The following is a 26,691-nucleotide window of genomic DNA, read 5'->3' as shown; positions in this document are numbered from 1 at the left end:
TAATGTAACAGCCTTGGAGGAGAGTCACTGAGGCAGAGTAATAATTGACTCTAGTAACTCCAGGAACAGTTAGACATAAGTCACAGGGTGGAAATCTGATTGCTAGGGGACACTACTACAGCTGGCACTGTACTTGTTATGCACTGACACTCAACCCAACTAAATCAACTTTCCCATCACCTCTACATTGTCCTGTGACATTTTATTATGTTCATGAATGTGACTTAACAGGTACTGGGAGGAGAGGATGCTTGGACCATAATAGTATGTTCCCTTAGTGCTAAAAAAAGGGAAGAAGATAAGGAACTGGTATCATTTTGTTCACAGTTCCTTTTACACACTTACACACACACACTTCATCATCTTAACAGCTATTAAAGAACCCCCAAATCAAATATACACAGACTACCTGAGATATGGTTAGAAAGGCTTCCTCACTTACTAAATGATGAATCAAAATCCATCCACAAGCCAGGCGGCCATGGCTCATACCTGTAATCCTAGCTACTCAGAAGGCTGAGGATCTGAGTATTGCAGTTCAAAGCCAGCCCGGGCAGAAAAGTCTGTGAGACTCTTATGTCCAATAAACCACCACCAGAAGTGGTGCTGTGGCTCAAGTAGTGGAGCGCTTTGCCTTGAGCTGAAGAGCTGAGGGACAGTACCTAGGCCTAGGGTTCAAGCTCCGTAACAGACAGACAGACACACACACACACACACACACACACACACACACACACACACACACACACTCCATCCATAATAACGTAGGAAACGTTATATTGCATATACAAAGATATCTGAACCTACATTATACCTACAACTCCCTGGTATTATAGTGTTAACAACCAACAATCAAAAATGACTTTGCCTGGTGCTGCTAACCAGAAGAACTAAAATGATAATACATACAACCCCCGCCTCCCCGCAAATAGAGTGGCACTTAAGATAGAATCAGATTAATAAATGATGACTGTTTAACTTACAGCTTCTAACTGGTCCATGAGTTTTGATAAAAATTTACGACATTCAGGAGTTTTGCTGTCAATCTTCATCCCAGTTTGCATAGCATATAGTCGACCTATAAGAAAAAGAAAATTAAGTTAATTTGAACAATTATACTTTCAAATTTCCTTCTATATGACTGTTTAAGGTGTTTTTTCTTCTTAAGTCATTTAAAATATAAGTAAATTTAAAATAAAATTAAGCAAGGTCTTCCATTTGGCCTTATCTTAAAAACAAAAAAAAAAGGAAAAAGAAAAAAAAGAAAAAAAAAGACTAAGATGTCAAGAAATCTACAGCCAATTTAAAAACACTCAGGAAACAATCATACATACAAGAGTACTTCCTATATTTCAAGTAAGTGATATCCATAAAATATACAATATGGGGTAGAATGGTGGAAAATGAGACTTACACTTTGCTTTATAAGAGGAACTGATTTAGTCATTTTTGTGTACACTATCTCTTTTAATATACTTTCTCTTTAAAAGGTTAACAAAAAAACATCTGAGTAAAACTAAAGACCTCCTTGAAAAGTACTGTAACTTTAGCTGGGTAACAGTGGTTCAAACTATAATCCTAGCTAGTTGTGAGGCTAAGATTTGGAAGATGATTCAACGTTAGTCTTGGCAGAAAAGTCTCCAAGTCAGTCTCCTTCTCAACCAAGAGCTGAACCTTGTGTGCAGACATTAACCTGGCAACGATGAGAAGTCCCCCACGCCGGTTCCCTGGCCTCCAAGAAAATAGTTGGCCCTCAACATATTGTGAATGGGTAAAATACATGAGTGAAAGAATAGCTTATTCTGCCCTACTGATATGTCACTTTTGTCATTCATTATCATACATTATATTTCCATGAGATAACAGAGCCCAATTGTCAATCCTGAAGTAGAAGCGTTAGTCTACTAATGTACTACGGTTTTATTTACCAGCACTTCCAAGTCCTGTTATATGTTAGTTGGTCCCTGGTATATGTTATTCTTAGGATTTTCTGACAAAATCCCCTTTGACATGTATTAATGCACTCATGATACAGGCATCTATTTAATTCTATCTCTGTCCTCACTCTTATTTTGAAGAAGAAGGCTCTCAGTAGAGAGTAGAAACCAGTATGCCAGGCTACTCATATTTTTCCTAAGAGTCACCACTATTCTCAGTTATAATGATATAATGTGCAACTTATAAATACTATATACCCTTTACTGGCAATTTGTGTTTAGTATTTTTTAAACTCATGAATAGGTTATGAAAGGTTGGGAGTTACTGTTTTACTACATCCTCTCAACTATGACCTACCTGTATCTTCTTGTTCTAGTCGAGTCCAGACCTTACCCTCATCCTTGTACTCAAATTCTCGGGAACACTACCATAATAAGTATACTCCCCATCTCCTCCGTACACCCGGTATTCCCCCATTTCCTCAGGTCCCCTCCCTGTCTTAAACCTGATGTCATTTGAAGAAATCACTTCCAGGTGCAGTGATCTCGAGTAATGATTCTTTTGTTTTATTTTCAATCCTCTCACAACTGTCTTATCTTAGAATTGGCTACATTTTCTCTTTGCATTCCACTTCTACATTCCAACATTCTTGTAGCATCTTAATACTCTGGTCTTAAGGTTCATGCAACCCTCTTTTCCTTTCATTGATAATCACTGAGGTGGCAGAGAATGCCAACTGCTTCTCCACAGCTATTCTTCCTATCTTCCCCACTAAGTTTAGAGACATTTATGTACAATAAAAGGAGTATATTCCCTAGCATTCTTCACACTAAAATACAATTAAAACCCAGAAATCTCCAGTAAAGACTTCTGGAAAGTCTTCTTAAAAGGTTACATGGCAGCAAGGGAAAGATCATTTTCCCTTTTGGCCTCCTTATTAGTTACATAAAACATACTAGACAAATGCACTCTAGTATTTATCTTAGACTACATGCAACTTTGGAAATGGCAATTGTGCAGACTGACAGTTTTGAAACTAGAATGAACTTGGGACCCTGATAACTTCATGGAGATCGAACAGTACTAGATACTGCCAATAGAAGACTTGCTTTTAAGTAAGGGGAGTGATTTTTAGTTTTACATAGCTTTTATTATTTTGGATATTCTGTAATAAGAAAATGAATCTAACTCTAAGGCAAACATATAAATAGGTTCTCAATTTTTATTAACTCCAATAATTTTTATGTACTCCCCAACACACTATCACTCCATAATTCAATTACCCTCTCAAGCTGTTCTACAGCCCCAGTAAGTATATCCAACACCTACTTTCAGAATACAATCACTGCTTCTTCATCCACTTTGAGATAGACATTACTAAAGGCTTCCAGTTCAGTGGTTTCTACTTTGTAATTAGTCTTCTCTCTTTTCACTTCCTTCTATGCGACTTTAATTTCACTTGTGTATGTGTGTGTTCTGGTTCTGGGCACTGTCCCAGGGCTTTTTTGCTCAAAGGTAGTGATCTACCATTTGAGCCATAACTCTATTTCTGGCTTTAATTGGAGATAAGATTCTCAAGGATTTTCCTGCTGGAACTGTCTTTAAACTGCAATCTTCAGATCTCAGCCTTCTGAGACTCTAGAATTACAGGTATGAGCCCTGAATGCCCAGCAACTTCACCATATGTGTGTGTGTGTGTGTGTGTGTGTGTGTGTATGTATACATACACATATATATTCTATGACATAGCTGTCACATAGCTGGCATTATGTGACAATTTCATTATTAAAATAAGACCACAGATTCTACTTCTGGCTAGGATGAAATAACCAGACTTACCATCCTACTGTATACAGCAAAAAGAACAACAAAACAACCAAACTAAACTAAACTAAACCCAACCCCAAACTCAAGTGAAACAAAAAACTATACAAAATATTTAAGTTTCCAGACAACAGAATCAGACTATGATCAGGAGATCATAGTAGCTGGAGAAAGAAACAAATAAATAATACCTAATATCAGATCAGCATCTGCTAGGATAAGAAGGGGACTTTCAAGCACAAAGTTGTCCTTTAAATTGAGTTTAGAAAAGACCTGAACTTAAGACGACCCAGGTGGTTGAAGAGCACATTTGTAAACAAAAGGCAGCTATGTGGAATATAAATCCAGTCATTTGAATAGGGGTAACTTTAATGCTCAGCTGAATATTTCAGTGTAGACGTGTGTGGGAAAAACTACACAAGGCCAAAGAATGAAAAAGAGCTATGAAATGATCTTTTCCCAGTGCATACACAGAGCTGGAATATACTTAAATTCCAACTTGACAGAGTGGAAAGTACTAGATGTTTACCCAAGGTAACATTCCAAAAGCCATATTTTAGTAATGGGGCCAACCTATTCCCACAGCAAAGGCTACTATATATATATGTATGTATATATATATATATATATATACACACACACATGTATACTTACACACATATGTATACATATATATGTATATACACACACACACCTATTCCCAGAGCAAAGGCTATTTTTATATATACATATATGTACACACACACACACACACACACACACACACACACACACACACACACACACACACACGCAGCACCTACCGGCAAAGTTAGAAATACAACAAAAATAAGATAAAAAAGAATCAAACTAAGCTGTAAATAATGTGGGTGAGCTAGATCAAATTCTTTCAATAAGACCACAGTTCAGATATTCACAAACTTAAAAATTCTCATCCAATCAAAAACTAACAAAAATGACAATAGGAAAATTTAAAGCAGAAGAAATGAGTCAAAGTTTGGGTCCAAGTAGATCCAAGAATGGCAAAATAATAAAAGTATTATATAGCATTCAAATACTAGGAAATCACTTATGAAAGCATTCAAAGAAAACTGTCAATAAAAAGGAAAAACAATACATACAAAAGAACTGGTACTGCTACAGATGAAAAACAGAATATGAGGTGAATACTTCATTGGATATGATTAATAGTACACATATCAGAAATGATATGATTCATGAACTTCAACATAACAATAAAAACTACTCTACATAAAACAGAATTTTAAAGAAAAAAGAATACTTAAAAGTATTCTAACATATATGTAGTTGGATCCCTAAAAGAAGGATGAGTGTGGCAAAAAAGAGCTGAAAGAAAAAAAAATAAATTGATGGATTCTTTATCCAACAAGAATATCTTTCAAAAAAGTAAGGACTGAAATAATGTCTTATTTTCACAGAACAGATGCTAAATTCATGTACTGGCAGCAACTCTGAATGGGAAATAATGCTTTTCAAGTGGAAACTGACATCAGGTTTAAAACTTAGAGCTATACCCAGGAATGAAGACTGCTGAAAAAGTATTTATGTAGTCAAGTATTTGTTTAAATGTTTTTCATTTTACAATTTTTTTGCAAACATAACTGGTTGAAAAAATAAAAATTTATTATAGGATGTAGTGTATGTATAAAATACAATGTAAGACAACCACACTGAAAGATAGGGTAGGAAAAAAGTAAATTGAGTATCTTACATGTGACACTTTATTTGACATAGGGTAGGATAAATTCCTTCAAGCTTTAGAATCACCACTTACGAGACAGAGAGAAGTGTATGTCAAACCCACAGTAAAGGAATGATAGAATCCTAACCCACAAAAAAAATCCCTCCAGAGGCTACAATGCTTGATAAGAAATGCACTCGTTATCTTGCCCATGTAATTGTAACCCCTCTGTACAGTACTTTCACAATAAAAAAAAAATCCCTCCAATTGTCAAAGAGGTGGAAAAAATGACTCAAATAAAAACCAACAGCAAGATAGTACATTTCAATCTAAAACATACTAATAACTGTATGAAATATAAATGGTTTAGATATCCAATTAAAAAGCAAGGGCTGTCAGGCTGGATAAAAACATAAGTCTCAATGACCTAGCATCTTTAAAATTCACCAAAGTGAAGTTATAATAATTTATTAACATTAAGTAATTTACTAATATTGAGGAATTTTCACAGGCCATACATTGATGTAATTATTTAAAAGTGGGAAAACCAATCACTTTACAAAAAAGGTAGTTTTTACTATAATGTTGAGTTTCCTAGTTATTAAACATTTACAGATATCTGACCCTTACCAAATATTTCAAAAGCACATGCTACAGAGAAGATAGTCTCTTAGAAATGTTTCTGGGCAAAGTGGATATCCACATGTAGATGGTTAAAAATAAATCCCCATTTCTTACCCTGTATAAAAGTCAATTCAAAAGGAGGCAAAGTCCTGAAACGTAAGATTTATAACTTTGAAATGGCTAAGAGAAAACATAAGGGATATACTTCAATATATTAGCACAATCAATCTCTTTTTGAAGGACACGATGGCACAGGGAAAAAAAGCAAGAAGATTACATCAAATAAAAAGTTTTCTGCACAGCAATAGAATCATAAGTAGAAACAATCTACAGAACAGGACAAAATCTTTGCCAGCTATTTGCCCGAATGGCTGTTGTAACAAAAAACTAATAAAAATTTAAAAAATCTAACAATAAAAGTTAACAAGTGAATAAATGAACTGAATACTTTTCCAAAGTGGAAATATGAATGGGCAACAAATGTGTGAAAAACTGTTGGACATCTTTAATCACCAGGAAAATGCAAATAAAAATTACACTAAGATTTCAACTCACCCTAGTCAGAATGCCTGTTGTTACGAAAATAAAATCCAACAAATGATGGTGAGGAACGAATGGTGGTGGGAATGTTAAATAAAGTCACTGTGAAAAATCAGCATGGGGGTTTGAGCTCCTACATGATCTAATGATCCTCTTCTTGAGCACATACTCTAAAGGGATCAACCTCAGAAGAAAATACAAGTAGGTATCAACATACCCATGTTTACTGAAGTCCAATTCACAAGAGCCAATTGTAGAATCAGCCTAAGTGTTCAACAATTGATGAATAAAAAAAATTGTATTTATTTATATTCATAATGGATTATTCAGAGAATGAAAAACTATTTTCAGAAAAATAAATGCGGGCTGGGAAGGTGGCTCAGTGGTAGAGCACTTGCCTTGCATGCCTGAGGCCCTTGGTTCGATTCCTCAGCACCACATAAGCAAAAAGAAAAAAGCCGGAAGTGGTGCTGTGGCTCAAGCGGTAGAGTGCTAGCCTTGAGCTGAAGAGCTGAGGGACAGCGCCCAGGCCCAGAGTTCAGGCCCCACAACCGGACCCCCCCCCCCCCCAAAAAAAGAAAAAGAAATGCAACTGGACATCATCATGGTAAAGTAAGCCAGACTCCCAAAGTAAAATATTCTGTTTTCTCTCACATATGGAATCTAAGGAAAACAAAACAAAACAAAGAGTAGGAGAAAGTAGAAGAGAGCTATTGTGCAAGAGGAAGTGGATAGGATGGGGTAGCCTGGATGCTGAATATGAGTGGGGATTGAGAATGACAAAGGCTTCCTCCTAGTTTCTTTCTCCTAGTAAGCCAAATCTCAAGTTTCTAAGACCTCCCAGATACTACTATCCGCTGGGGACCATGTGTTTAAAACATGAGCCTGTTGGAGACATTTCATATTCAAAACATTTCATATTCATGTATGAAAAAACCAAGATGAAACTCATTGTTTTGTACAACAAATCATGTAGCCAGTAAGTGGTATGTTGACTTAACTATCTCCTGCTTCTTTTTATTTACAAAGGTACTTAATATTTAAGTATAGTAACACACCCTAAAGGATTTACGCCTGCCCAACTGGCATTTGGAATTTCAATTTTAAGTATCATAAAAATCACTCTTGTCTGGTGTCAGTGGCTTCTGTTTGTAATCCTAACTACTCAGGAGGCTGAGATCTCAAGATTAAGGTTTGAAGCCAGCAGGGACAGGTAAATTTATGAGACTTTTACCTCCAATTAAACATGAGAGCACTGGAAGTGAAGGTATGACTCAAGTGGCAGAGCACCATCCTTTAGAGAAAAAGCCAAATGACAGCATCTAGGACCTGAGTTTAAGACCCAGTACTACCAGGACACATACACAAAAAAATTTAATTTTTACTATATTTATGTGTCTATGCTTTACACTGTCATAATCTACTTTAAATAAAATCTAGTGAGTTGGACTACCACATTAACAAGTCCAGTCCAGTAAAACATTATCTGCAGGTATATTGTTTAGAAAGATCACCACTGAGGTCTTTCAAGAAAATGATTCTTCTCTGCTTCCAGTTTTTTTGTTTTTTTTTTTTGTGATGATTGTAAGTGGGAAGCTGTGTGCTTCATTTATGTACTCTAGCTTTTCTAAAATTAGCATTTACTAGCTTATCACAGTTCTTAAGGGTGTATAGTTCTTAACGGTGGCAAAAATAATACCAGAGGAGCTAGAAAAGTGTAGAGGCTTATTTACTTTCTAGTAAGATGTCAAGAGAGATCTATTACCATTTAGAACAATGATATCCTGAAATATTCCTGAAAACAAAGAATTGCCTGCACCAATATACCAGTAGTGCTTCAAAAAGAAACAAAAGTAAATTGAAATTAAACAGCAAAAGTACCCCCCCCCCCCACCGCTCTCCCCTCAAAAGACCTAAAATCAAAACACCTCAGGAAACTATGGAGGTGTGGTGTGGTAAACAAACCATGGAGGTTTGTTGGTCAGTGGAAAGAGTGATAAATCTAACATGGCAATGATGATGAATTACATATGTACATGTATAATCTTGTTTGTCCAAAGAGTGTAAGTCTGTACGAAAAGTATAGTAAGTATGTAAGCTTTGACTCAAGCAATGAAATATAGTTATTATTAGAACAAACTTGATAAAAAAATGCTGATCTGTGTCTGGGTGTCAAGAAAGAAAATGAAAGCTAAAGATGTGTTTTGTGAGACCCTCTTCCTTCAACCTTAACAGTGTTTTCTAAAAAGCTATAAAAAGAAATAATTTGCAATACTCATAAAAAATGAGAGCATTAAAATAACTAGTTTTATAAAACGACATTCAAGTTTGCGTATGTTTGGAAAAAAACAACAGGTGAATGGAATTCTACTTATTAGGTAGTACAACCATCTGTGTTTGTGTTAAGATGTCTTTGTCACATTACCATATCCTGAGTTAGCCTATAGTAAAAAAATAAATAAATAAAACATAGGACTAGGATCTCCAGTTTACCATTCAGATTCTGAAACCAGAAAAAAAAAAAAAAATGGAAAGGCTTCTCTTTATCGGCTTAATTACATTTTTCTGCCTGACTTAAAATGACAATTTCTGTGTTATTAACCACAAAATAATAATAGGCAGTTGACTATTAATGACTATTAATGCCCGCTTGGTTTGGCATCTTCTGGCAAAGAAACTCATATTATTGAGCTTTATTTAAATTATAATACTTTCTACTTGGATGTGCGGTGTCATCACTGAACTCAACTATAAGTATTAAGTTTCTTGAACAACTATTTAATTTTCCTAAAATCATGTAAGCAAACAGTCTCTCTAGAACATTTATATACTTTCACAGAAAGTCTACTGATTTTACAATATCACCCCCTAGAGGAAACTCTATCACTTGAAATTTTAAACTTTTAGTTACAACAAACTTAAAAACAAAGGTAAGACCTACTGGATTTACTTACAAAATCAAATCTTGCAGTGCAAAAAGAAAATTATCATTGACCATCTATTGTTCTTTTTAGTAGTGACTCCTGCTTTCTGGTTTTATTAAAAGTGTGTGTGTGTGTGTGTGTGTAGGTGGGAGTAGATATAGAGCTCACAGGTAGTAACAGAATACAGTCTTAATAAGAGAAAGTGTGGAGTGTGTCCTTCATTACCACTTAGGACTGAACCAGGTTACTGCACTGACTTTTCTCCCACTTAATTTACCACCAACTTAACACCCTTACTCATCATTCACAATGGTGCTCACCCAACAACCATTTCTCTAATTACAAATTAATATTGACTTTTTTTTGGGGGGGGGGTAGAGTTGTGAGACTTCAAGTCAGGGCCTGGGTGCTGTCCCTGAGTCTTTTTGCTCTACCACTGTGAGCCACAACTCCACTTCTGGTTTTCTGGTGGTTAAATGGAGATAAGGGTCTCATGGAATTTCCTATACAAGCTGGTTTTGAAATGCGATCCTCATATCTCAGCCTCATGAGCAGGTAGGATTATAGGCATGAGCTACCAGTACCCAGCTACTACTGACAATTTTTCATTCAATCAGTATTCCTCTGACAGTTTTCATTGAGGTCCTGGTCACTTAATAACAGGACAAAATCAGGAATCCCAAAGGAAAGAACTGACACAAAGGCTAAGAGCTACATGTCATTGTCTGGCCTTTTTCTTAGGTGACAGATCAGTGACCACAATAAACTCAGGTGAAGTTAGCAAGTTTGGAGCATCTACTCTTTATTATGTGGATATCTCTAGTGCCCTATCACCACTTGGCACAGTTCATGAACAAACAAAATCTGAAAAGCAAACCTCTACACATTCACAGCAAAGAGGAGACAGGCAAATAAAACAAGTAACTAAAACCCATAAAAGACACCATGAAGATAAACAGAAGATACATCTCAAACAAGGAGGACTGAGAGAAGGCCTCCAGCTAAAAAGTGATATTCAAGGTTGTACCATATGGATAAAAATGAAGTGGGGATGGTAAGTAAAAGAAGAGGCATAGAGGCAGGCACAACGGAATGCTGGAAGATGTTTATTAATATAAATGTTTCTACACTTACATTTGTAGATTGAAACTGTCAACCTATAATTATAGCAAACTTCAAAAGATCTTTCTGGGTTTAGCTTTACCTATAGGACAAAATCTGGCACTTTCAAAATATTTATCATACATGCAGTGTAAGTGATAAACATGGACTCAAATATTTTCTGGCTCTATTAAAGAAAAAAAAAAAGAGCTAGGCCCCAGTGGCTCACGCCTGTAATCCTAGCTACTCAGGAGACTGAGATCTGAGGATCAGGGTTCAAAGCCAGCCTGGGCAGGAAAGTCTGTGAGACTCTTATCCGCAATTAACTACCAGAAAACCAGAAGTAGCACTGTGGCTCAAGTGGTAGAGTACTCGCATTGAGCTGAAGAGTTGAGTGACAGCGCCCAGGTCCAGAGTTCAAGCCACAAGCTCCATGACCCGCAAAAAAATAGAAAAATTGAAATACCACAAGTACAGATACAAAACATTCGGAAAATTCTAAGAACACTCTTAGTATATACTATTTCCCAAACACAAGTTTTCCACAACTGCAATTGCTGAATTATAGATACTTTACATTTTGCCAAAATGCTTTCCAAAGTGTCATACTAATTTGCATAGTCAAGTCAGTGAGGAATACCACGCTCATCTGCACCGAGTTAAAACTGTGCACTGACAACTAATTAAGATGAAAGTTAGTAATGAGCAAGTTCTTTCAGTAGTTGCATATTCATGTCTGTTTATTTATTCATGGGAAGTGTAGATCTTTTTAAAAATGGATTTGTATGAGTACTTTATACATACCAGTGGTACTATCCTTTTGCCTTGTGTATTGAAAATACTTTTCCCAATGTAATATCTGTTATATTAATTTGCACTGGATGTGTCACAGAATTTTTAAATGTTTATAGTCCACTCCATCATTTACCACTTACTCTGGGTTATCTGACCATGCATAATGCACTAAGCAGATGTTTCAGAGGCAAAAGGGATTACTTGTTTGGAGTAGAAGCCAGGAAACTACAACTGTTTAGATATAAAATATAAGGTACCGGAGAAACTGAGGAAAAATATAGAATGTAAAAATGTGAGCAGTATGTGAGAAGGAAAAGTGCCACCATCTAATTTCCAGATAAAAAATTGTACCAACCTTCATAAAAAGCACAAATGTCTGCCATGTCAAGATTTCTTTAATCCTCCGAAAGAGACATCTGCTGCTTTCTAATTTGTAACCCAATTAGCATTTGGGCAAATAGAAACAATCATCTCAACTATTTTAAAAACTAGCATAATGCTGTCACCCAAACTTTCAAAATGGTAATCCCTTAAAAGAATCAGCTGAAGTAGCCTTGGAGAATAGAGAAATAAAATGGATTAGGACTTTAAAAATACACAGTCATATATAGACTTGGTGTCAGAGAAAGAAAAAAAAAATCACTAAAATCATTCTGTATGTAAAAACAAAATGATAAAGCTAAAGACTGGGAGAAAGTATTTCTGAAACAAATGCCTGATAAAGACTAATAACTAGAATACATGAAGAAGTTTTCATTGAATATGATACACGTATATTAAAATAAGTACATGTAAAGATGTTCAACATTAGACTCATGGAAATAAAAATTAAGTTGTCTATTTATTAAAATGACTAAATTAGGAAGTAATGACATAAAATAGTGGGGAGAAAATGGTGAAACTGGGTCCCTCATACTGGCTGTCAGTGAGAATGACAGGAGAATCACACTTCTGGTCTTTCATTTCAGAGAAATAAAAGCACAGGAAAGTACAGGTGAATATGATAGCTTTACTTATATATTCACTAATCAGAAACAACCCAAATGTGCTGAACTTAAGTTCGAAATTAAGAATTTTCGAACAAGGGTTTCATATAGTTAAAAACCAGACTGTGACTTGGGGAAACTTAACAAAGGATTAGTATTTATTACAAGGAAAGACAAAGAGTACAATAGAAAAATGGGCAAAAGCAATAAATAGGCATTTCAAAAGGAAATCACATTGCTAATTAACATATGAAAAGATGGGGAATCTTATTAAGTCTCAAAGAATTGCAAATATCATTCCCATGAGACACCATTCACTTCTACTAGAGGAGCAAAAATGAAGAGGAGTGATGAGTTCATCAGTGTTCATTTTCTTATTCCTTAAACTCTGTATGGACAGTACGCAAGGATCCATTATTATTTTTCATAACAAAGTGTGACTAAGTGTCAAGAGGACTTACCATGGAAGTGTTCAGTGAAAGAGTGGGCATGGAAACCAGACTGGCTGGAAAGGCTCTCCAAGGTAAGGATGGAAAGACAATGGAAGGACCATGTCAGGCTATTGAGGTCTGGTAAACAATTCTTTAGGGAAAATCATGGTGAAAACTTTTATTTATTCATTTTTTTAAATAAGGGAAACTGGAACAAGCTTAGAAAGAAATAGCCAGAAGAAGACACAGGAAATAAAAGCTCCCAGGGTATGTAGTCACAAGGGTATGTAGTAATAATGAGTCCAAGAACGGGGAATAATGTTCCAGGGAAACAAGGGGCCCTGTTTCACTGTTAATGAGGTTACTTCTTTGTTCTTATCATACCACTTTCTCCTGGTGCTATCCATTCAAGTGACAATGGTATCCAATCTCCTCTTTCAAGCAGGCCTCTGCCTCTGACTTTTTGTTCCCTCAGAAAAGAATATTCTTTTTAAAATGTACACGAGTGCCTTTCACCCCTTTCTTTACTCAAATGTCAGCTCAGTGAAGTGTCCTTTGACGACATTAAAAGTTAAATTCCCTCAATACATTCTACAACCATCCTCGTACTCCTTATCTTTTTTGGTTGTTGTCTAGTATTGTTTTTATTGTTTGATTCCCTTACTCCCACTGTACATAAGCTCTATGAATACAGAAACTAGCTATGTAGATAGTAAGGCTTGCTACAAGGTAAATATAAAACTACAGCTACACTGGGTAGTAATGCTTGGTATATGGCAAAAGCTCAATAAATAGATATGGAATGCATGAATAATGGTCCTTTCTTGTGGAACTTGAAGAGCAAATATAGTGTCAATAATGCTGTACAATTTTAACTACAGGAGCTTCAACTCGCAGTATAATCAAGTTGCTGCCTACAGAAAAAGTGACAATTGAGTCAGGCCTTTGAATGTGGAAAAAGACGGCTATTCCTGCACCTTTGAGAAGGGGGTTGGGGGGGGGGGGGGAAGATGTCCAAGAAAGGCAGGCATGAAGATGGACTAGTTTTGAGCTCTCTTGAGAATGTCCACAACAAAGCACCTATTGTATTCAACTTCTCCAATCCAAAGTCATTTGGTTTTCTCTGCGGGAAAACGAGGAGGTGTGGTAAATACAAGGCAAGGTTTACATAACATTACCAGCACTAGTCCTTCGGGGAAGGAAAAGAAGTCTGAACCAAAGGCACCAGCTTTCCCACAAGCATCACAGCACGGTGGGAACACTGCGTTCAAACGGTCACAGCCGGCCCCGTGGCAGCGGAGGCTCTCCGCTCCCTAGCTTGGCCCGTCAAGGGGGCCTGCCTGCGTGCACTCGCTGCCGTGCTCAGCGAGGTCTACCGGGCGGCTTTCCGCCCAGCACCGCGGCCTGCGCTGGCTGGCTTGGTGCTCGGGACGAGCGAGCCCACCGAGCAGGGCCCTGCAGGCCCGGCCAGGCCAGGGGCCGCGCGCCCTCCCAGGAAGCCGGAGCCACGTCCGCCCAGGGCTCTGGACCCTGGAGGATGCCAGGCAGGGGGACCGCGCATACTTCCGGTGCCGGGGGAACCCCCAGGTCAGGCTCCCCGAGGAGGGGGGCGGGAACCCAGGAATGGCCCGGGGCGGGTCAGAGGTCAAGGCCCGGGGGGCGGGGCGTGCCCCCGAGCACCCGGGCTGGCGTGTGGGCCGCACCGTGTACGGACGCGCGGCTCGGGAGGACTCACAGTAATAGGCCACCACCGGGTCCCGCTTGTCGTGCTCCTGGGCCGTCCTCAGGTGATGCTGAATGCTCTTAAACGGCGGCGGGAGCGGAGGGAGCGGAGCCAGCGCGGCCATCGCCACTCACGGAAGCAGCACTTCTCACTCCGAGGACACCGGAGCTTCCGCTTCCGCCTGGCTGGGTAGTCTCGCGAGAGCTCGGGGAAAACCCCGCCCAGTCCCGGGTTGCTTAGCAACGGCGACTCCACTACAGATGCCCGGACGCGATGAGCCCGTGGTCCTGGCTGCGGGAAGTTACAAACTAGAGAAGATCCAGTCTGTAAATGGCACCGGCGCTCTCTGCTGGTCGGAGCAAGAATAGCTTTCTTTTTTGTTTTTGTTTTTGTTTATATTGTGCTACAGGGGGAAAGGAAGAATAGAGAGGAAGGAAAACTGGAGAAAATGTTTATGGACCGGCACAAAGAGCAAAGGCGGCCACCCCCTTTGGTATCATTTCTGGATGTTTCACTGTTGATAGTGTCCAGGGTAACGTTTCTTTTTAACTTTAGAAACTTTATTTTGTTTTGCATTAGAGAAATAGTATTTTTAAATTGAAAAATGGTGTGCTTAAACATTGAAGTTCCAAGGCTTACCCCCAAACTTAAACACCAAATACCCGCAACTTAAAGAAAAACGTACTTTAATTGTGAACTGGATAGGGTATTTTAGTGAAAGAATAAGCTGTAGGTTGCTTATTATGGGATATGCTTACATTCAGTATTTGTCTTAATGCATTGACTAATATTGTTGTACAGTGGGTATCAGCTTTCCTTTCTATCATCAAAGATTTCAGAGGACTTGAGCACCTTTAACTGCCTACATGTTTATTTTGTTTTGTCTCAGCTCCCACTTTTGAAATGTCATCTTAAAATTAGTTTTTGTTGAGATTTATCTGTTTTCAAGAACCAAAATATCAAGATCTGAGATTTCCTTCTGCATTCTGCTTCCACTATCCCACTTTGGAAAAACTCGTTCCATGTTTTTGTGTTATTCTACTTTGTGTCTTTTGTCCATTCTTCTAATAACTGAAGCTTATCAGCTTCCTCTGGGATTGGCTTATTTCACCCAGCAGGAAATTGAGTTCTGCATAATTCCTCATTCTCAGTCATACATTCATTACCACTTGGTATTGAACCTTCCTTTCTTTGCTTCCCACTATGTTGGCTTTTCATTTGAAAGTTACTGGATTGGTAGATGTAAGGTCCGCTCCTGGATGGCTAGCAGACTCCACCCTCCTCGCAGCAAAGTCTCCACCCATTACCTGCGTTACCTAGGCAACTGGGACACCTGGAAGAGGTCACATCTGCATCAGCTGAGGTCACATCTGAATTTGATGTGGCCACACCTTTCCCCGCCCATACCCTACATAAGGCCTAGCCCAGGCCCAGAAGCTCTCTTGCTCTTCTTTTCTAGCTCTCTTGCTCTTGCTCTTCTTTTCTAGCTCTCTCTGCTCTCTCTCTGCTCTAGCTCTTTCCTCTCTCTTTCCCAGCCACGTGGAGTACCAACCTTGCCTGGTCCCAGCAGGTCTTCTGAATACCTGAATACCACGTGAGTGCTACTGTTCTTACCCCTCTCTCTGCTCTTTTCTAGCTCTTTCCTCTCTTTCCCAGCTCTCTCTCATTGCCAGGCCTTTCTCAGCCACGTGGAGTGCAAACCTTGCCTGGTCCCAGCAGGTCTACTGAATAAACCTACCCCTTACCTGAATACCACGTGCGTGCTGGTGCTGTTCTTACTCGACTACCTCTTTTTAAAAACCTAACAGTAGAGAAACTGATGAGAAAAAAGTGGAATACTATACACATCTTGTTTCTACCTACACCACTTTCATTTATTATATTCTTAATTATTTCTTCATGCTCAATGTCTGCCCTGAAACTTCAGCCCACAAGCTTTGAAAAGGATTCCTATCCAGGTCCAAACTCCCTTCCTATGCCATGATTTAATTGTTCTGGTTTGGATCCTGTATGTCATGATTTTATTAAAGTCCTGATAAAATATGAATAGTATATCTAGGAATAAGACCAGTGCCCCAGTGAATGTCCATAGATGATTCAAGATTTCCCCACTCTCTTTGTGTGAGGCCATCACCATTGCCAAGGATTCCTTTGATGGCTTTGATTAACTCTACACTTCCTGCTAGTGGATTAAGATAATCAGATATGAATTATTTTGGCTACTTTCTGACATAGATCAGTGCAATATTATTCTTTTCTGAGTACTAGATGTAAAGAATGTTACTAGGGCAATATCATTAGTTCATTTAATTTTTACCATGATCAGAAACATTATCATTGTCATTGTGCAGATGAGAAAAAATGGGGTGCATAGGATGTAGGCAACTTGTACTTGTTCTCTTCTTTGTGAATACTGTGTCCCTTAATGAGAGGATAGTTGAGAATGACAGACACTGATAGTGTAAGAGCATATTTGAAATTAGACTTGGAAACCAAGTAAATATTCACAGAGCTTCAGTGAGTGCTTGATATTAAAAACCTAGCTGTTTTTGTTTCAGAGCTTGTGTACTTAACTATTACTTTTGCTGTTGTTGTTGGTGGTGGTCATGGGGCTTGAACTCTGGGCCTGGGCACTGTCCCTGAGCTCTTCAGCTCAAGGCGAGCACTCTACCACTTGAGCGACAGCGCCATTTCTGGTTCTCTGAGTGGTTTTATTAGAGATAAGAGTCTCATGGACTTTCCTGCCTGAGTAGCTAGGATTACAGGCATGAGCCACCAGCACCCAGCCTGTTTCTTCTTTGCTATGGTTTTCTATAGACCAATATATCTTTGTGTCTTTTCCATTCTTTGTTCCATCATTCTGTACTGAGAGAAAAAATACTGCTTTCTGTTGAGGGCTGTATCTTCCTGTTATCTCCTGACTATTTCTTCAGGACTGGAGCATATTAACGTTCTCTTATTTGAATATATTTGTAGTTGGGGATGAGGTTGGAAGATAACGAAGTTATCTTCCACCACCACCAACACAGCAGCACATTGGCTATTATGTGGTGAAGCACAGAATTACTGACAACAATGAAACGTTTTTTCTTTTTTTCTTTTACTGTCGAGAACTGATTATGACATTTTTCTATGGCGAAGGGCCTAAACTCTCCTCCATCTAGCTCCAGACAGTTTCTGAAGGACCTGATATTATCATCCATAATGGAGATAGAATCTTGGCAAGTAAGAGGTGGGAAGAGATGCAGAATAAAATAGGACTAAAAGATAACCACAGGAAGGAGAAATGGGAGAAAAATTAGAGCTAGAGTTTTGATGGGAAAGTTAACAGCTTTGCACTATCCCTTTGAATACATGTGTATGTGTAATAATTTCACACTAAAAGTCTCAGTTTCAGTTTTGATCAGAATTAATTTGGTGGTAAATGACAGAAGATCCATCAATGTAATCAGGGTAATAAATACCTATCGTTAAGCCTTTCAAGTTTATTGCATGTGGCAGTAATTTATCTTCTAGTATAATGAGACTTATATCCTATTGTTAGGCCATCACCCCCACCCCCCAAACAGAGATAATTCTTCCTCAAAGATTCCATCAGACTTGAGCATTTACCTCCCCATGGATGTGAAAGTGTCAAAATTACAGTTTATATTTTCTACATGAATATTAACTGTTCTAACACTATTTAGTCACCAAGGTAAGTAAAATGAATAAGCTATTTATGTAAGAGCTCTTTCTGAATTTATGTGATTATGGTTCAGAAACTTTTTTGAGTATTTACAGGTAGAAAATACTGGCCACCCAACAAGATAAAAGACCCAGTGTCTGACATCCAATTAAAAATTACCAAGCCTGCAGAGGTGTGGGGGAAGAAAATTTGGTCTGTAATGAAGACATGTGTGCTTATGGGTAGGCGTTGGGGGTAGTCCCAGTGAGGACATATATTATCCACAGACAATTCAAATATGATAATAAAAGCTGAAACACTGCTGCTGTTTATTAGTAAGAAGAGCCTGTGATTCTCTACAAAGACAATGAAGACATTATTCTGCCCCATCAGGCTGTGCTATTACACCAGTCTCCACTAAACTTTTACCTGTCTTTATCTTCTGTTTAATATGACCTCTTCATGTGGCACATGTTCAATAAAAAGTACTCAAGAGCTTTTTGTGGAGGAAGGTAATATATGGCATCAGACATAGACTGAATAATGCTTCACAAACACTTAAACACCGTACTATTCATTTGATTATCCCTGTCTCCCAAACAAGGATTAGAAGACAGTAGTACATGAAGATGTTAAATGATATAAAATGAAGATGATTTTTGGTTAGGCAGGCACTGACTCAGTACAAAATTGGCTCGATTTAGCAGCTATTGAGGAAGTCAAACAATATACATAATTTTGCATTTCAATGATGATTAATATAGCAGTTATTTTTATTAGCTCTCTATGGGCATAAGAAGACACATGAAACCATGTACATTGTTATCCATAGCGTTTCAAATTTATTTAGTTGCTAAATTTTCATGATACTTGATATTTAAAATTTCAGGAAAACAATATAATATTAAAATGTAACAATTTTAATGCTCAATTTCTTCAAGTTAGTGATTAAACTATAAAAGTTACTCTTTAATAACTTTTAACTTTTGTGCTTAAATATGTTATAGTTTACATGAGTTCAAAGATAATCACATACTCAAAGTTCAAACTACATATTTCAGTGGAATGAGAAAAGGAGTATTTGGGTTCTAGTCCAGTTGTATGACTTTGAGAACACAAATTAACATTGTTGACTATTAATTATCCTGTCTGTAAAAGAGATAATACATTTTTCTGGCTATGATAATGCTGTAACAAGTGTTGTATATTCGAAGTTTGTAAAAATACTACTTAAAAATGAATGAACATGAGTTATATGTATACTTTATTGTGAAATAAATGATAAAACAGAATGAACTGTTTATTTAATGTCTGACTTAGAACTCTGTTATATTTTATGATAGACATAAGTTTTAGATACAGCAAAGTGAGTTTAAAAAACATTTATATTTAAATCAAGGTACTCACTGAATAAGATAAAATTAAACAAAATGATTGAAATGGTACTGGCATAATTTTGAGTAATAATTTTATGCTTTGTCATTGCCTAAATAAAAAACACAGTCTTCTAAATATGATCTCAAAAATCTCAGCCACACATAGTAGCATTGTAATCACAGTAAATGTATACATTGCAATGAGGAAAATGGTCTTTTCAAAGTGCTCTGGAACCATGCATTTTATCGTAGTCATTTTCTTCCCAAGAGATTCAGCATCGCACAAGTAAAGAGGTTTTACCTGGAAACCAAAAAGGTGAATCTGAAGCCAAAACGCTATTACTTCTAGACTAATTCTTAATAAGACAGAGAGGATATAAGTCACAGTGTAGATGGGCTTTTGAAGGATGCATTCTTGGTTGATGCTTTTACATGCTGCGTAAAGATGGAAAATAGCTCCAGGAACCAGGACAATCACCAGTTGTAAAGCCCAGAATACCTAAAGTGTGTCAGAAACATTGTTGTCAAATTGACTAATCCACATGGAACAAAAAAATGACTAAAAATTGGTTGACTCCACAAAAGTTAACTTAAAAAATTTCAAGTTTCATAAAGGTCTTAGCATAGTAATGTCTAACCTCTGGTGTAATGACCAATATGTCTAAAATCTTAGACATAACAGTGGTCTAGAAAACCTACTTTATTAGAATTGTGCATGAATCACTAATAATTTTAGTAGCTTCTTAATTTCTATATTAAAGATACAATCTGTAATATATAATATACAATTGAACATCCAAAGATAATGGAATTGTGGCTTTGGAAGAAACAACTAGCTCATTTTTTTTCTGAAATAAAAAGTAATGAAATTCTCAAATGCTTTCTTGTGAGACTATTCTTTAAAATGTTATATCATTTAATAAGAAAAGATTGCATCTGTTGATGAGTCAAACTATAGGTGCAGATGGAAGGACTTACTTGTGGAGTGATTGGCCGGAACTGATTGTAACAAAAAAGATTGATTTCTCTCTTGTCTGGATCACAGCTGAAGTGCAAAGCCTCATTCCCATAAACTGCAAAACCTAACACTCCAAGGAAGAACATTCGTACGGATCCAAAGAAAAGAGTGTGGAACTGGCCAATCACAGTTGGTGGTTTAACCTGTCATGGTTTTAAGAGGACAAAAACGTGATTGAATAAAAACACCAAAAGAGGATGTTTGAAAGGACGTTTTCACGACCATAGTTTAAAAATTTTTAAGATTCAAAAAGTTAGATCCTTAGTGATGATAAACACAGGTATACATTCTATATGATTTCTCATGCAACTTCACTCTTTTTAAAAATATATTTTTATCATCTTTAAGTAGTTGTACAAAGGAGTTGCCATTCGAAAATGTTTGTGAATACAATGCGACTTGATCAATGTCACCCTTTTTAGCATTTTCACCCATCCTTCGGAACCCACCCCATTCTTAGTCTTCTTAATTTTGTGGGTTGTACATTGAATTTTTGACTGCATCCCCCTCCTTTTCTCTACATTTGTCTGCCCCTTTTCCCTTGATTTCACCCTGCCACCTTTAAAGTACTTGTTTTCTGGTGTTTATTTGTTTGACAATTGATTTGTTTTTTTTTCTAAGAAGTTATGCTGTTTGAGTGCTCCCATAAATCTGCCATATTTCAGCTAATACACTTGCAAACACTTGAGTACCACCCAAAGTGTTTATGTACATATATATTTATAAATGAATTCTGGCTTCCACATATGAAATGCAACAAATAAGCACATATTGTGCCCATCAAGCTAGTAATTTGGAAATATTTAAACGGCTTTGAATTCTGTTAATATTCTCTTGTCCTGTTTGTTCCATTTAAAACAAAGAATCACTGTCTTTTCTTATCTAGTGTCTCTTTTGGGGAAATTGGATGAACAATTCTGCATTAAAGTTCACATTCATACTGTCTTAACAACCAAGCAGTGTTTAAAAATGTTTGCTATTGCTTAGCTAGGGAATTGACGGTGAATTCCTTTAAAACACAGCTGGGAAAGTACTTTTTGAATTATTTATAGTTTCAAATTCAAAATACCTCGAAGCCTATGATTGTTATGCCTAGTATCCTTCATAAATCTAGAGTAACTTATTCATCCAGCACAGGTTAAAATAGACAAACAAAACACGTACCAGTTGATGATTTTTTCTTTGTATGATACTTACGCATCCTTCATAGAAGTTTTTGATGTAATTTAGAGACATGTTTCAGGAGATGTTATCCTGGCATCCTAGTTTTTGACGCGCGTAGCCGGTTTGCTCTGCCAGCATCAAACTCTTATATTCTCTCATGACTTTTGCAGCAGAAAACACTTGTCACTGCACATTTCTCTCCCCTCCTCCTTCTTTTCTGACTTTTTTTTTTCCATAGGTCTCTGGGGCCCCAGTCAACTTTCCTATCTCCATCCCAAAACAAAACACAAACAAAGACACAAAAGCCCAGGGCTCGTGGTCAGGCTAATAATCCCTCGCTTGCAGGATCAGCAGAGCAGACCAGCCAGCCAGGAGTGCCAGCAAAGCAAGAGGCCAGCCGACAGAGGCTGGGGGCTCTCGATGCCCCTGCCACTGCCTAGGAATCACATCGATGGAAAGCTTGGAGTTCCATTGCTTGGAGTTCTATTGGTCGTGTCTTATAAGTTCATTGTATAGGACATAACCCTCATCTCTTCTTTTTTACTGTCATGGAATAGGACTAATTTCTAAGAAGCCCAAGAAATTATTACATAGGCTATAATAACTGCCATATCATTGAATCTCACGATGCCTGGTGCTCTATTTGTCTTCTTGTTGCAGACATGCAAACCAGGATCCCTGTTCTAAAGACCCATAGGAGGGATTGCTAAATAAGGAGAGGCCAGGGTCTAGTATAAGAACAATTCCGAATTGCCCAGTAGCGTTTGTTGTAGGTGCTAGACACCAGCATGAGACAAGAGAGACAGGTTACTTTTGCTATAGCTGTTGCTATAGCCAATCATCTCTGTTCTCTTTACCTGTCTTTCTCATTCATCATTCCTGCGCTTGTGACATGCTGAAGATGGTAATTCCTCATAACATCCCTGGTCTAACAGTGGAGTGGTGACTGTGTTATACATATGTGTGTATATATTTATATATAATTGTAATGAACATATAAAAACAATGGCAGTTTTGAATAGGAGTACTTTGTTAGGTAGGAAAAAATACAAATAAGAAAATAAATGATTCCTCAGACAGATAAAAGAAATTGTTTTATATTTTCTCTCATCCAGTATCAGAATTACAGATTTGTTTTGTGTTGATACCAATAAATGACACATACAGTTCCTAACAGCTATTTGCATGGGAGGGAAGTTCTTTGAAATTCTACCATTATACAACAATGAACAATACGTTTTATTCAACTATATGCAGGTATAGACCCATATAACTCACCATCTTACTGAGTCTATTCACAGTGAAGAGGAATGCCCACCAGAAAACTAACACTTCAGGTATGATGCATATCTGTGGAGTATTTGGGAACCATAAAAGATTTTGCTTTCCAGAATGGGATTAATATGAGTTAGAAGCACATAGCTTTGAAAATAATGAGCTCTGGAATTAGATATTTGAGATCATAAGCGAATTATTTGCTCTAGCAGAATCTCATCTTCTTTAGGAGAGGATGGTTTTTCTTGTGTTGTTTAAAATTAGTTTCTCTTCATTATGCAATTACAGAGTATTCAAAATTAAAGATTATTTTAAGCAGAGAAGAGTCTATATTCTGTGGGAAAGAATCTTTGTGTTGGCTAGAGTAGGTATTTTGGAGATGGATGAATGAATAAATCCCAGGTCTATATTCATTATCTCTCCTCTTTCTTTTTATCTCTGTTAATCTACATGGGAATGAAATATCACTACTATTAGGGATTATTAAGATGTTAAGATACCTGTTTTTGCTCACCAAAACCCAGAAGGATTGGACTACTGGGAATATTTGAACAACCTGAATTATTACCATTTACCTCTTTTCTTTCCCCAGCCCTAAATATCTTGAAAATGAAAAGGGTAAGTTCATGAGTTTTCTAAGTAGACTAAAACTTGAAGGAATGAGAATATTGCTAGTTCAAAGTTGCTGAAAACTTTCACTTTAAGTAAGAGGAATGAAAAGTAAGTTAATATCTACTATTGGGCCCCTCTGTATGGTATTTTCACAATAAAAAATTAACTGCTGAATTTAATTGTAACTATGATATGCCAGTGTTAATATAAATCCTGGAATCATGAATAATCATTTGACATTTTTGATATCATAAAATCATGCTATGTAATATAACTGGGAACAGAACAAACCTCTAATTTCATGCAGAACCCAAGGTAATATTGAAAGAAATACAAATGTGCATGGGTATTATGAATGACATGAAAATCAGTCTGGAAACATTACATGTACTATTATTTAGGATCTACTCTAATTTAGTAATTTAATAGGAGGTTATCAAATAGGGTTAAAACTAATCCTTAAACTAGTCTAAAAACTGGAAGGAAAGTTAATGTTCTAAAACTCATTTTATAGGTAAACATCACTCTTATATCAAGGCATAAGAAAATTAAACCATAAAATACTATAATACAATTTCCTTGATGAACATAGATTCAAAGCCCCATAATAATATACTAATAAATTGAATTTTATAGCACATTAAAAGAATTCCACACCATGACCAAATGGGATTAATTCATGTGATACAGATTATTTGACACATGCGAATCAATCCTTGTGACACACCATACTAAAAAGTGAAAGAAAAAAACTACACGGTCATTTCTTAAACACAGGCAAAGTACTTGAAACAGTGAACAACACTTCATAATACATTTTCAATAAAACAAGTGTAGGAGAAGCTGCCTTGATCCTTTGTATGCCATACATGAAAAATTATCAACGTCATTATCAACAGGGAAAACTAAAAGATTTTCTGCTAAGTTCAGGTACAAAGTAAGGATGCTTTCCACTATTCAAAATAATATTGGGAATCTTAGCCAGATTATATTTTTAGGAAAAATATGTCTCATTAGAAAAGTAAAATCACTTCTTTGTACAGATAACACGATCATGCAAGCATAAAATAATTAAGACTCACCAAAACACAATTTATAGAATAATTTGGCATACTCAAAGAACCAAAAAATTAGCATACAAATGCAATAGTATGTCTGTTCACCAAGAAGCTGTATAAAAAGCAAATCATTATAAAATGTTATTTACAACAGTAATAAAAAGTAAAAGATTTAGTAAAAAAAACTCATCCAAAGAGATAGAAAACTTGTGCAGTGGGAATTGTATGAATGGAAAAATAGAGAAGACAAAACAAATGTAAGGCAGATTTATAGATATAAAGGCAGATATATAGATATAAAGATGACCTACCTTAAAACTCAAAGAGATCTACTGAAGGAATGTGATCTTGTCAAAATTTAAATAGCATTCATTATAGAAATAGAAAAATAACAATTCTAAAATTTATATAGAACCAGAAAAAAAGATGAACTGTCAAAACAGTCTTGAGAAAGAAAGAAAGATGGATGCAGCCCATTTCCTGATTTCAAAATATGTTCAAAACAATATTAGCTAAAACATTATCATATGGGCATTAACACATATAAACCAATGGAACAGAGTTGAAAGTCCAGATATAAAGCTATACAACTACATTTTCAACAAGGATGATGCCAAGAAAACACAATGGGGAAATGATATTTTCTTTAACAATTGGGAAAACTGGATATCCATATAGGAAAAAAAAATGAAACTGGACTCTTTTTTTTTGTTTTTACTTATGTGGTGCTGAGGAATCGAACCCAGAGCCTCAGGCATGCAAGGCAAGCGCTCTACCACTGAGCCACCTTCCCAGCCTGAAACTGGACTCTTATCTCAACCATATTTAAAAAAATCAACTCAAAATAGACTGATGACTTAAATGATGCCACAGGAAGTATACATATAAAGATTCTTAACATGAGGCATCATGAAATGTTGGAAAAGTCAGTAAATACCCAGCAATAAAACAAAACTATTAAAATGGTATTGCATCAAAAAAGCTTCTGCATATCAAAGGAACCATTGAACCACGCAAAAATGCTTCTACTAAATGGGAAAACTTATTTGGGAGCTGTAAGTGTAACAAAGAGTTTATTTGAAATATTTAAGTAATTCACACACTTAACGAAATAGCCAAATACCTTGATTAAAAGATGGGCAATGGACCATAGGTATGACTCAAAAGAAGATACCCAAATGACCAACAAGAATACGAAGAGGGTAGCGTCACTACTTACTAGGACAATGGGAGTTAAAACCACATTGAAATGCCATGCGTACCTGTTAGAATTGTTATCGCATGCATAAAAAGGTAACTATTGGCAAGGATGTAGAGAAAAGGGAACAGGTATACACTGTTGGTCGGAATGTAAATTGGCACAATCATTATGGGAAACACTATAACTGCTTCCTAAAAAAAATTTAAAAATGAGATTACCTTAGTGATCCAAGAATCCCACTTTTTGATGGAATCACTGTCTTGTGGAGTTGTCTGCACTTCCGTGCTCGTGGCTGCATTACTCAACAGTGACTATGATACTGACGAATCTAAATTTTCACTCTCAGATGAATGCATAAAGAAACTGTATCTACACACAGCGAATGTTGTTCAGATTTGAGAAGGATGAAATCCTGTCATTTGCCATCATGTGCATGCAGATGAAGGACATGAAAAATGGTGTCTGTCAGTGGAAAAAGGAAGTGAGGGGAGAAAAGCTACAAAGTTTCATTTACACCCAATTCACTTAGGGAGCTTTTATGGCAAGGTGGTTGTGGTTCCCAGTATTGTACTTTGGTATAAAGTAAGATCTACGTGTCTCTAATACATAACAAATATGTAGAAAAGGCACACATACACAAATGTAGCTATAAGAAATGATGGGTATATTAATGAGCTTGACTGATTAATTTTACAATGAGTATGAAAACATTATGTTGTATACCTTAATATA

General features: G+C 36.8%; 2 protein-coding genes across 2 annotated transcripts in view; both read right to left on the bottom strand.

The window, feature by feature from the left end:
- Vta1 (vesicle trafficking 1) overlaps positions 1–25,943 on the bottom strand; it is a 53,497-nt gene extending 27,554 nt beyond the window's left edge. The window contains exons 1-4 of the mRNA XM_042683944.1: positions 25,933–25,943; positions 21,847–21,851; positions 14,601–14,735; positions 984–1,078 (exon numbers count right to left, since the gene is read on the bottom strand). Of these exons, the coding sequence (XP_042539878.1) occupies positions 984–1,078; positions 14,601–14,712 (207 nt within the window). The 5' untranslated portion in view covers positions 14,713–14,735; positions 21,847–21,851; positions 25,933–25,943. The remainder of the gene's footprint in view (positions 1–983; positions 1,079–14,600; positions 14,736–21,846; positions 21,852–25,932) is intronic.
- Gje1 (gap junction protein epsilon 1) lies at positions 19,735–21,885 on the bottom strand. The gene is made up of 3 exons (XM_042684056.1): positions 21,847–21,885; positions 20,610–20,792; positions 19,735–20,130 (listed from the first exon to the last, which is right to left on the bottom strand). Exons 1-3 carry the CDS (start codon positions 21,883–21,885, stop codon positions 19,735–19,737), a joined length of 618 nt encoding a protein of 205 aa, XP_042539990.1.
- Positions 25,944–26,691: the final 748 nt, after the last annotated feature.

The sequence above is a fragment of the Dipodomys spectabilis genome, unplaced genomic scaffold (assembly GCF_019054845.1).
Source record: "Dipodomys spectabilis isolate Male_0828 unplaced genomic scaffold, ASM1905484v1 ptg000001l, whole genome shotgun sequence".
Lineage (NCBI taxonomy): Eukaryota > Metazoa > Chordata > Mammalia > Rodentia > Heteromyidae > Dipodomys > Dipodomys spectabilis.
This window is presented reverse-complemented; position numbering and strand designations above follow the sequence as displayed.